The following is a 12130-nucleotide window of genomic DNA, read 5'->3' on the forward strand; positions in this document are numbered from 1 at the left end:
GAAGTTGGGTTTGGATGTACACCACAAGCTTCTTTGTCATTAAGGGGGTCCCGTCCCAACGAAGTGGCCGCAAACCCAACTACATCTGAAACCCTCCCACAGTGGATAGGTTCAAAGCTGCCCCTGTGGCGTCTCCATTGTGACACCCCTATATGCATAACCGGCTAGACATTGCCACAATTACATATACATATTACAGCGCCTATTACGGCTTGTTTGGCTTCAGGCAATTTCGTCATTACACTGAAGCATTTCATTGTGGATATCTTATTTTGGCACTGTTTGGCTTCGTGTGGATTTTCCTTTAGAAACCCTGGATCTTCACGATTTGAAGACAGCTTATGCTGAAGATTTGTTTAAAGTCCTGCCTGAGCATTACATATGACTCATTTCTTCACTTCCACTTTTTTTACTTGTGTACTTGTTTGGCTTGATTTCTTTGTGTGTGTGGATTACTTGGGTTGTTACAGACATCTGGTGTGAATTTCATGTTAATGGCTCAATTAGAAATATTTTATCTGAGAAAAATGTTGACATGTTAGATACTAATTTTACATGCGGTAAGTACACCCCACAGTAATATTTGGTAAAATGTGCCTGAGTCAGTTCCAGGGAATCTACACATCTTTGGAGGCCAATTTTCTCTTCAGAACTGATTGAGCTCATCGGTTCACTATTGGTTGTTTTTCTCAGATAGAACCAGCTTATACAGTTTTCATGTGTGTTTGGGGTGATTGTCCTGGGGGAGCATTGAGCCATTTTTGAAGTTTTAACCATCTAGCTGTTGATTTCACGTGAGGCAGCCCTCTGTCATCCATACTCACTTTGTGTAATGTAGCACTATAAGTGGTCGAGTTTTCCAGGCATAGCTCTTTTTACTGTGGTCAGAAAGCTCAATTCTCATCTTATCCTTAAAACCTTACTTCATTAGGCATTTGGATCGTCTGTGTGAGCTGTTGCCAACTTCTGTCATCTTGAATGGTGTCCATTTTGAAGCAGGGGACTCTTTCTTGGCCGGCACCTTTTCAGTCCATTGTGATGTTAAACTGACTTGACTGTGGACAGTGATGCTAGTGTTCTAGCAGCTTACAGTTTGTGATGGGCTCAAGCCAGTGGCGGTCGGTGATAAAAATGATAGAGGTTGGAAATTACCATTTAACAATAAACTGTACTTGACCATAAATCCCTCCACGGTCACTTACCTACTGCTGGATTTTTGGGTCTGATCGGTCTGGTCTAAGTCTTTTGTCTGCTTTAAGTCCTCCATCGAAAGCTGTGCAAAATTGTTATTTTTTAAATAAATGACCAACTGTCTGCTGTGCCATTCTCTCCTGTCTTCGTTGTTGGAGTCTGACTCCTTCATTTGCATTCAAACGTTTGAGTGACATTCGCACCCGTACATCTGAGCTGCCAGGGGTGAGACTTTGATCAACAGGTATCATGAATTAAGCTGATTGGATTCTCCTCTGTACCCCCAGGAATCTTTGAGTAACCAATTATAGACCAGCATGAGGTCACATGGAAGCCAAATGGTTGCAAAGATACATACATCCTCATTTGTCCAACACTCCACGGTTTTGAAACCTAAAATTAGGAGGGCTACACAAAAACTCATGTTTTTTTGACAGTCACTGAAGTTGATTGTTTTATGACCATTCAGAAAAAATAGAGTAATTGCAAATTCATCATTAAATATCCTGATTAAAAATGATGTAAAGTCAATTATTGTATCTAAATCTTCTGACCAGAACTGTAAACTTATATTTCATGAAACTAATTACATTGCTATCTCATGAGCATTGTAGTAGAATACTCTAGTTTTGAATTAAAGCAATGGTTGGACAAATGTTAATTCAGAGCAGTGCCGTCATTGCAGGTTTTTTGTTTGCATGTCTTTCATTCCAAAAAAAAGGTCACATTTAGATGATTTCTACCTTTATTTTATTTTCACTTTTACAGACTTGCAAACGGTATGAGTGGAAACGATGATGAGGACGGGGTTGGAGAGGAGGACGGGGGAGAAGAGAGGGAGGGACATACAAACCTGGACACTTTCAGCTCCAACTTTGAGACGACTGTGGAGCAGGCCAACACAGAGGTGGAGGACGATGAAGAGGAAGAGGAGGAAGGGGCCCAGAGAGATGGAGATGAAACAGAGCACCAGGACACTTTCAGCTCAGCATTTGAGCAGATTGTAGAGCAGGTCGATGTGCATGAAGAAGAAGAGGAGAGAGAGTCGGAGGAAGAAGAGAAGGAGAAAAACAAGGTGGTGGATAATAAAGATGGTTTCAGCTCCACATTCGAGCGCATTGTGGAGTCTGCCCTGTTAAGGGGCGGCACGTGCTACAGCAGCCTCGACTCTTTGGACGTGCTGTCACTCACGGACGAGACTGACAGCTGCGTCAGCTTTGAGGCACCACTGACTCCACTCATCCAACAGAGGTCGCTGTTACTGGGGCCTGAACCTCTAGAGCTGGAGCTGGCAACAGTTCAGGAACAAGAAGGGGCTGAGGCGGCACCAGATGCCCTTGATAGTGATGATAAAACTGGGAAGAGCTCGATGTGTCCAGGTGGATCAGATGGTGCTGTAGGGGGAAGTCCGTTACGGACAACCATACCAGGGAGCAGGTCGGAGTTTGTGCTGAGCCAGCCTGGACGCTGGGCTATTCCCAATGGATACCACTCAGACTCCCAGGGAGCCGTTGAGGGCAGCAGAGCCATGATCAGCTCGGTCAGGTAAGGATGAGGCAGATTTAAAGGTTGTGTTAGTCAAACATCTTACAGTTTTTGATGATGTAAAGTTGCAATGCCAAAGTTACCCATCTATAATCAAGACTTGTTTACTTGATTTAATGAAGGAAAAACACACTTTACATATAATGCAATGTGTTGCAATAAATTTAGTCTATATTTGTCTCTATGCTTAACATTTTTTTTAAGATTGGTCACATTCAGTAGTGCTGCATAAGAATGCTGTGACAAATTTCTATTTTTTCTTTCTGACCTGATTCTAATTTATCTTAAATAACTACAAGAAGATGTATGAAGATGTTTTTCCAGTTTTCCTGTCATGAGTGGTTAATAATTAGATATAATAGGAATAGAGGTTATGCCAAACTGCACATGTCAGAGGTGTCACTATAACGCAGAGTTTTTCTGTTTCAAGCCAAAGACAAAAGGATTATGGAGGTATCATTTTAAATGTTCTTCAGCATCTTATAGTAGTTATTTGCCCAGTTAGCGTGGCTAGCATTATTAAAACAGCAGTCACTTTGTATATTTTCCATGGATAGTAAATTTTACATGAACTGAAATTTACAAAAATCTGCCAAGATTTCAAACCCACCATGTTCCATGATAGACAGAGAGAGGTTAAAAGCTTGAAAAGCTAAAACAAATCAACATTGCTTGAATGTGTTCAGCCTTCCTGTTATCTGCTGAAAGTCTTGCTCTTTCTCGCTTTCTCACAGCCCAAATGAACGTGTTGAAATATAGAAAATAGTTTCTTTTTAAATAGCCTCCTGCATCTCTGTGCTTCCCCAGACTTTCAAAAACCCCACTGATACTGAACTTAGCTAACTTTTAGTCTTCTTCCCACAGCCTGTTAGATATGGTGTGTTCACTGATTAGTGAACGACAAACTGTATGACCTTCTAAATGACTGGGTACTGGTTAGTGCCAATCAAACAAAAATCATCAATGTATGTTCACCAACAGACTTCTTGATACAATACTTAGTCCATGGATTGTGTTGTAGGAGGGAGCTGCTCAGTGTTTGGTTGAGTTGTGTTTAAATGGCCAGTAGGCTGTGTGTGTTACACAGGGATGTGCATAGCTAACAGAGAAAATGTCTGTAATACAAAGGAAGTGGTATGTCACTAGTCTTTTTCACACCACACGTCATAACAGAAATCATCATCTGGCCACTGCTGTTTGCCCTTTGTTACTGTCACAGAGCAAACCAGGAGCACGTTATTCATTCACACATGGGCCCGTTCACTTCAGTGAACACCTCTATAGCCTGTGTGAAGCTACATTAGCTGTGCAGCAACTTTGATCCAACCACAAGAGATGACTATCATGGATGTGTCACAAAAGCACTGACTTGGTGTGGACTTCCAGCCTTTTTGGTCTTACATAACCAAGACCTATTTCATCAGTGCTTTTTTCTGACTGTGCTCAGGGTTTTGGGAGCCTGATCATGTCCCAGAAGCCAGTGGATCAGGGGCCTTTTACTTACTTATTTTCCCACGCACACAGTTTTGCATCTCAAACTCTAACCTTACCTGCATGTCTATAGGAAGACTGAGCACACGGAGAAAGACACCATGTAGAAAACATGCAGAAATCCTCCAACTGAGATTTGAACACATGATGTTTTAACTACAGGGTTGTATTCTCTATTTTGTGTCTTGACCTAGTTTCGGTAAAGGTGTTGTTCCTATTTTTTATTTTTTTGACAGAACAATCTGTACGTCATAAAAGAGGATTGTTAATCCCTTCTGATAAGTTAACATGATTAGTTTCCTTTCCATCATCTTTAGTCTGTGCAGCGGACTAAATGTGTAATTAACTTGTAACCTTGACTCAACCAGCAGGTGGCATTAGTAAAATGAAACCCTGCAGTGAGTACTTAGAGAGAAAAAGTGTGGGCTAAAGGTGAAGGTGCTCTTTTTAAATAAGCATCAAACTATTTTTTTTTTCTTTTTTTTTTACACATAATCTCTGACCAGTCTCATTTCTATTCAAACTGCTCTTGGAGATAAATTTATTCAGTGAGGAAGAAAAAAGGTCTCTTTACCTTACTTACCTTAATCTCTTTATAATGTGGTCTTTTTGCATATCCATGGGATAAGACTACACGGATCTGTGTCTGTATGTAAGAGTTATATAGTGATATAATTGTTGTAAAAGGCCTTTAATCAATGATAAAGTTCCAACTGAAATAGTTGCTCTAAGAGTGTTAAAGGAGGGTTACTGCATTTGTTGGTGGTTACTGAATGTTTGGCAAATTCAGACAGGGCCAGCTCATCTTTTGGCCCTCTCAACAACTTTTCATCAAGAACAGTTGCAAAAAATTGGCTACAAATGATTTTATGTTGTTATGTAAGTAGTGGATGGAGACCCATAGGGGAAATAGTTTTGGGCGTAGAGCAAAGTCAAAAATCTAACTTTACTTTTAGAAACAGAAAGGCACTGAACTGGCGGGGAGTCCACAACACAATCTAAGAAGCTGCTGAACAGACATGGAAACCATTAGCATGCAGGGGGGGCATCCATGCTGGAGGTAAGGCGATGACAACAAGAGTACGCGACAAGCAGCATCTAAGATACCAAGGAGGAGATATACAGAGAGAGAACATGACAGAATCACGTCATGTTAGATGGCCGATTAAATAAAGATAAGCTTGGATGTAAGAGACAAGCATGAAGGAGGAGCAAAGACAAGCGATACCTAAAACCGAGCCAAGTTAGACCCACTGAAACACAAAAATCATAGAAAGAGAAAAATAGTGGCCAGAGATGTAATGACATGAACGGAAAATCCCTAAACCACAATGCTCCTACATGTTTCAGGATTATTACAGAGAAAACAATCTTTTGAACTAGTTTAATGATTTTCTCCCGTTATTGTAAACTCATCCACTTTGAGCATCATTTGCAAAGTCCCCATGGGCCTGTGGGAGTACAGCAGCAGCTTACATTGCTTCCTTACATATAATTACCTTAATAGCCCTAAAAGGGTTGAGGAAGATGGCGCAGAGCCACTGGGGGGGGAGGGAGGCGGTAACAAGAACCATATGGGGAAAACCTTGCTAGCTCGCTACAGCCATTGCCATAGGTCTTCCTGCCTGGCATTTACACAGCCTCGGAGGCTTGTTTTTCTGCATTGCTTCACAGCTCAGGCAGGGTTTTGGATGTCAGCTCTGCTCCGAGCTCTCTTCTCTGTGTCAATCCAGTCTGCAGATGTTGTTCCTTAAGGACGGCCTGGCTTCCTGACCACCAGCGCCAGCCTCAATGAGCTATTGTTTGTGCCATGACATTATCGTCTTCAGCTTCCCTCTGCCTAGCAGGGTCTTGGAGTGAATGCGATTGTGCATGAGCATAAGTGAGCGGTTATTGCTCTGTGCTAGCCGGCTTGCCAGACATTTGTGCACTCAGATCTGGAGTGGATACATCTGTTTGGCAGTCTTGAAGGGGAAAGTTTTAAACACACTCAGAATCCATTTTCACCCTGCCATTGATCTCAGCTCTGCTTTGGTCCTTTATAGGATTAAATGGAGGGCATTCATATTTTTCTGTGCAAGTCAGGTCTTATATCATTAACTATAGGAGGCATCTCTTATTAAAAATGTTTCTCACTTTTAAGGATAATGCTAGTTCTAAACGGCTAAAAGTAGGTTTTGTTGTTTTCCTTAAAAACATTCACCATACATTCATAAATGCACATTTAACCCGTTTTCAGTCATAATTCCCCACCCAAACTGTTTTTATGTAAGATAGGATATCAGTGTTTGTTTTAAATTTGCATTTTTTTTAAATGCATGATGTGCACTATTATAATCTTTTGCTTCCTGTCACCCAGTCATTGTTGGCTGTGTCACACCTTCCATCCATTTCTCCTCTTGATCCGTCTCACGCCACTTTATCTCATCTGAAATCACCCACATCCCCCATCCTCCGCTATTCACTGCATCCCACTGTTTTCCATTTCCCCCATAGTGTTGCTCCTCTGCTGCTTCTTATCTTTCATTCCTCGCCTCCATTCTCTCCAGTGGCTAGCCATGGTTACACATTTTGGCTCCCGGAGCGTGATGGGCAACTAGTCTTTTTCACTGCAGGACAGAGCAGCTGTGCACCAACAGATAGAGAGTCCTGCAAAGATATTCATACCCTAGAGCTTTTTCTGTTTTTATTTTTTACATTTTATCATGTGGAGCCACACACCTCAATGCATTGTGTTGTAATAGATCATCACACAAAGTGGCACATGATTGTAAAATGTGAAAAACAAAGGTTAATTATTTACAAATAAAAAATCTTAAAAAGTGTGCATTATTTTTGTATTTATCCCCACTGGGGCTGCAAGTCTTTTGCGACGTGTATCAACCAGTTTTTTTTTTTACGTCCTGAAACTGACATTTTTTTCCCCCCGTTGTTCTTTGCAAAATCTCTTAAACTCAGTCAGATTTACATTTTACATTTTTGAGTCTTGCCACACATCTTTGATTAGATTTAGCTCTGGACTTTTAATGGGGCAATTCTAGCAGGTGGTTATAGACTTTCATCTCAACCATTACACTTTAGTCCTGGATCTATTATAAGAGTTGATGTCGAGTGGAAAGCTGCAAGGGCGTAACCATCCTCTCAGAAGTGAGGGGGACATATTTTTTCAGAAGCCTATTGAGTGATTTATCATCCTCTCACACCTCTCCAGTGGCTAAGGACCCACATAATCACCAGCAGGAACAGTGCACTAACACTAAGACCAAAAGTTACAAGTTTGGTCTCGTATGGCGACTTTGTTTTTCGGTTTGCCCACAGAGTTTGAGGCAAACTGCGAACACGATTTTCACGGCTTTCTGTTGACAGTTGCCTACTTCTTGCCACTCTTGCATAGACCGCATTTGTGGGACTAACAAAAAAGGTTCAAAATCCTACAGTTCTTAGTGTGTATTCGCACTTAGTAAAAAATTTTTCCTGCAGCTAGATAATCAACAAAGCATATATGGCAGCTTGAGAGCTGAAAAGAAAGCTTTCCATGCATGCGCTCTTTCTGCTGTTTGCAATTGTTCTGACGCAGCATAGAAAAATATGGATCAGGTGGCTGGGTCGTAGAAAAAATTGACAAGTAGTGGAAGATGTACAGCAGTAAGATATAACAACACTAGCCTTTTATATCGCAGTGTTTTTTTAGTATTATATTGATCGATTCATGCAATCAATCATGTTGTTGATTAGTCAGTGATGATCATAAAAATGCATTCTCTGCATTTGTCTGGCCAGCAGCCTACTAATGATGGCGGATCAAACTTGCAGTGTGCATGCAGTCAGCGATTTACGCACAAAGACAAACTGCAGTGCAAACGATCGCATTAGAGCACAAACTGTTGTGATGTTAGTGCCGGAGCAAATTAGTATCTATTTGTACATCTCTGCATATAATATCTCATCTTTGTGTCTGGTCTGTTATTTGCGTGCATGCGTTGTACTGCTGCACGTGTTCCTCACACTACCTCGCTAGGCCTAAAAGATCAGAGCTCAAGCAAAGCAGATAAAAGCCGGGCACAGTTGTTTCCGTATCAGAGAAGCAGCTCTGGCGCGTTGACTAATCTCTTTCATGTACGTCGAGTGAAAAACGCACATAGACATAAAAGACTCACAGGCCAGGAGCAGCGCTCGCATAAACGAGGGCTGTGCTTATGTCGCACACATCCTGAAGCTTTCTCAATGACACCGATATGAGATGTCCGCATATGTCTCTATTTCTGTCTCTCTCAGATGCACAAATCTTTCATTGCATCATTTAGGAAATAAAAACCTCAGCGTGGTCCTATAGCTCTGCAGAAACATCCTGCAGATTATCTTTTTCCTGGCTCTCACACAGGCAGCAATATGGACACAAACACACACACACACACACACGCACACACTGATAGAGACACAAAAAGATGAGGACACACTTTTGCAAAACACAGAATTTTCTTCCAACCGCTTTCCGCAACACACAGTAACTGAATCATTTCAATGCTGGCAGATTTATCCCTGTCTATTTATAGCTCCACTCCGTGTTTAATGACACATCCCACATTCTTACTGTAGCAGTGACTGTTTCGGCTGACTGAGGTTCTTCCTACCGCAGACTGGGACGCTGCTCTCTGACACCCTCTGTTGAAGTGTGGCCGTTTTTTTTTTGTTTTTCTTCCACAGAGGTTAATTTCTGTGTTTCAGACGAGGCTGCTGTGCAGCGTTTCCCCAGCCACAATCTCACACCTGAGCATAATTGGTCTCACTCAGCCAAAAGAGGTCACCATTGTTCATTGTTTGCAGCTAAGTGGTGTTGTTGTGTTTCTGTGTCTGGAAAAGGAGACTGCAAGAGCGAGACAGGAAATAAATCGACACTATGATGAGAAAACAGGTTTGCAGGTAAAACCGTGGAGCTTTTTTTTTTTCCTTCTTTTTAAAGGGGCTTTAATTTGGACTTTTAACATTTATCTAGTTTTTGCTTGCAGTTTTGGTTTTAGGTTTTCATAACAGTTATCAGTAAAAGCTGACCACTGATCATTTGATACAGAAGATAATCCTGTGATTCAGAGTGGATGTTTGAATATAGAAATGTTGATGTTAAAATGTCTAATGAAATGATCCTTAAATACTTGACCAATTTTGATCAAGGTCCTTTTATTGACAGAGTTTTGTACAATCAGGAGATAAACTAGCAGAAGACTACCTCAGAGTTGAAATCCCAGAGCCCAAGTTACACTTGGTGTGTTAAGATTTGAGGGTTGCAAACATACTGGATGTACACACGGTAATGTATACAAACAGAAGCAGCTACTGTCCATTTTTTCAATACATGTCAGAAATGGTTGCAAAGTAGTGCAGGAGCTTTTAGGAAGTATCTCATCTTTTATTGTTTTAGATGCTACATGACTTCTGACATGGGCTAGTTTACCAGATTCTGGGCTGTAATACTTAACTTTTGGTTCAGTTAACTGCTGCATTTGTCTACTTCACCTTTGAAACCAGGCTGGGATGTAGTTGTGCTTTTCATATTTAAAAGAAAAAATAGACCTTTATCTTAAATTGGGGGTGGGGGTGGGGATCCTTTTGTAATCTGTAAAATTCCTAAACACATAAGGGCTCCAACATCTTTGGTCTGCCATTCTCCATGCACATTGAAAGTAGTTTAAATTGCTACAGAAACCATTAAATAACAGCAAAAGTCCTCAGAGATCCATCTTTGAGGTATTCATACCCCTTTGTACACCAATCAGGCATAACATTAAGACCAATGTCAAGTAAAGCAGGCACTGATAATTTTTTCCTCATGGCACCTGTTGCTGGGTACACAGCATATTGCCAGAGGTATTCACTCACCTATCCAAACTGTTGACTTCACGTGTTCCAGTCACTTTAATGTCCAAGGTGGTATATACAATTAGCACATACATAGGCATGTAGTCTGTGTCTTTGGAATCCATCCATTTTCTAACACATCTATCCCTTGTGGGGTCATGGGGGGTGCTGGTGCCTATCTCTAGCTGTCATGCCCAGCAAAGGATGGGCTGTCATTATAGTAAACCCTGATGATTAGATGACTTTGTCAGAGGCTCTCCATAGTAGTGGTGAAGCACTGGGAGGGTCATGGGAGGGCTGAACCGTGTGGTCCAGTCCTCCAGGCAAGCTACTGTTGCTCAGATCGCTGGTTCTGACAGAAAGGTGTCAGCATGTACAGTGCTTCACAGTTTACTGTGGATGGGGCTGTATAGCCACTGAGAAATAAGTAGCCTCTGCTCACCCCTTCTCACTTCTGAAAGCACCAACATTAGGCACACATGCATCAGAACTGGATCACAAAGCAATGGAAGATGTGGATTGCTTACTTGGGGAACACGTTGCAGCAAGATAGACTATGGGTAGAATACAAGTCAGTGGAGACCATGTAATGTTTTAGGCAATGTTCAGTAGGGAAAGCCTTGTTCCTGGCCTCCATATTTGTGTTACTTTGACACACCCCACCTATGTAAGCGTTGTTGGTGACCAGATGTGCCTTCTTTTAGCAGGATAATGCACCCTGCCCCATAGCAAAATAGTCACCTATTTGATATATCCTATTCTAGATTACTCCTTTAGGAACATCAGGTATTTGCAGTCACTGCTGCAGAACAAGTTTGCTCCCTCGAGAAGAAGTGCAGCATATTTTGATTTTAAGTAATAGATATCAACTTTATTACTCCCATTGGTGTTTCAATGGGGATTATAGAAAAAGGTTTACAGCACATTTAACAGTCAATAGCTATGTTTACATGGACAAATGTGATCGGAATAAAGGGCCGATCAAAATAAAAATGCATCATGTAAAGAAGCCAATCCAAATATTGTGATCGGATTAAGCTCAATCAGAATTAAATTATATTCTGAATGTGAGGGGTGGTTTATGCCGATAGCTAATTTAATCAATTTGCATATAAATGCTTATCAGGCTCAAATGATTCCGAATGTGGCAAAGTGACCCCAGTGCGCATGTGCAACCTAAATGTAATGTAGTTCTGCGTTGGCGAGTGGTAGAAATACATCGGGAAGCAAAACTGTCTGGGGCTCCCGATACAACCTTTCAGTTCGAAAATATAAAAGAGCTCAAAATTGTTGCTTACTCAGTAACATTTCAACCGTAATTAGAGCCTTATTCAAGTCCAATCTGGGTGCTAAACTCATATAATACTGCTTTGATGGAAATACTAATTCTACTCTGTTTTTTTTTTTTTTGTTTTTTTTTACAGGGGAATTTGATAACCGCGCATTTCAGAGTAGTGGTATTCTGAATTAAACCAGGTGCATATACACGCACATTAGGATCGGATTAATTGATTGTGTGCCCATATAAACGGTGCAATCTGATTATTTAATCTGAATACATTTTAATCCAATCATGAAATCTTTTAAACATAGCTACAGAGACGAAATTAATTCTATTAGAAGTTTTTCATCAGGGCCAGTTCAATCTGAGATATCTTTGTTTTCACTGAAAACATGCAGATATGAGTTTATATAGTGTTATATAGCTAGATGAGGCCAAAAGCCCAAACGCTCAGTTTCTGATTAAGTCAAGCTTTGCATTCTGGCAGTGTTGTCTGGCGTATTTATTTAGAATCCCAAGGTGAGGGTGACTTTAATAGGTTGTATATGATTTACATAACTTCTTCCGGTTTTGCATGAGGTTTTCCCAAAAAGCAGTTGTCGAGCAGGTCTATAAATTCTGCGGTATGAAAAGTCTGTTGTGTGTGTGTGTGTGTGTTTTCGTGTGAGACAAAGATATCATGAGTCATGGCAGACAGACTTGTGACCAGTGCTCAGCAGCAAAAGTCTCCATATGGTCATGGACCTCATAGTCGTAGCCAAAAATTTA

At 41.0% G+C, this 12130-nt stretch overlaps 1 protein-coding gene across 1 annotated transcript in view; it reads left to right on the forward strand.

Annotated features, from left to right (window-relative positions):
* psd2 (pleckstrin and Sec7 domain containing 2) overlaps positions 1-12130 on the forward strand; it is a 53945-nt gene that overhangs the window by 23685 nt on the left and 18130 nt on the right. Inside the window, exon 3 of the mRNA XM_012866814.3 lies at positions 1960-2736. Coding sequence (XP_012722268.2) covers positions 1960-2736 — 777 coding nt within the window. The remainder of the gene's footprint in view (positions 1-1959; positions 2737-12130) is intronic.

This window comes from Fundulus heteroclitus, chromosome 23 (assembly GCF_011125445.2).
Source record: "Fundulus heteroclitus isolate FHET01 chromosome 23, MU-UCD_Fhet_4.1, whole genome shotgun sequence".
Lineage (NCBI taxonomy): Eukaryota > Metazoa > Chordata > Actinopteri > Cyprinodontiformes > Fundulidae > Fundulus > Fundulus heteroclitus.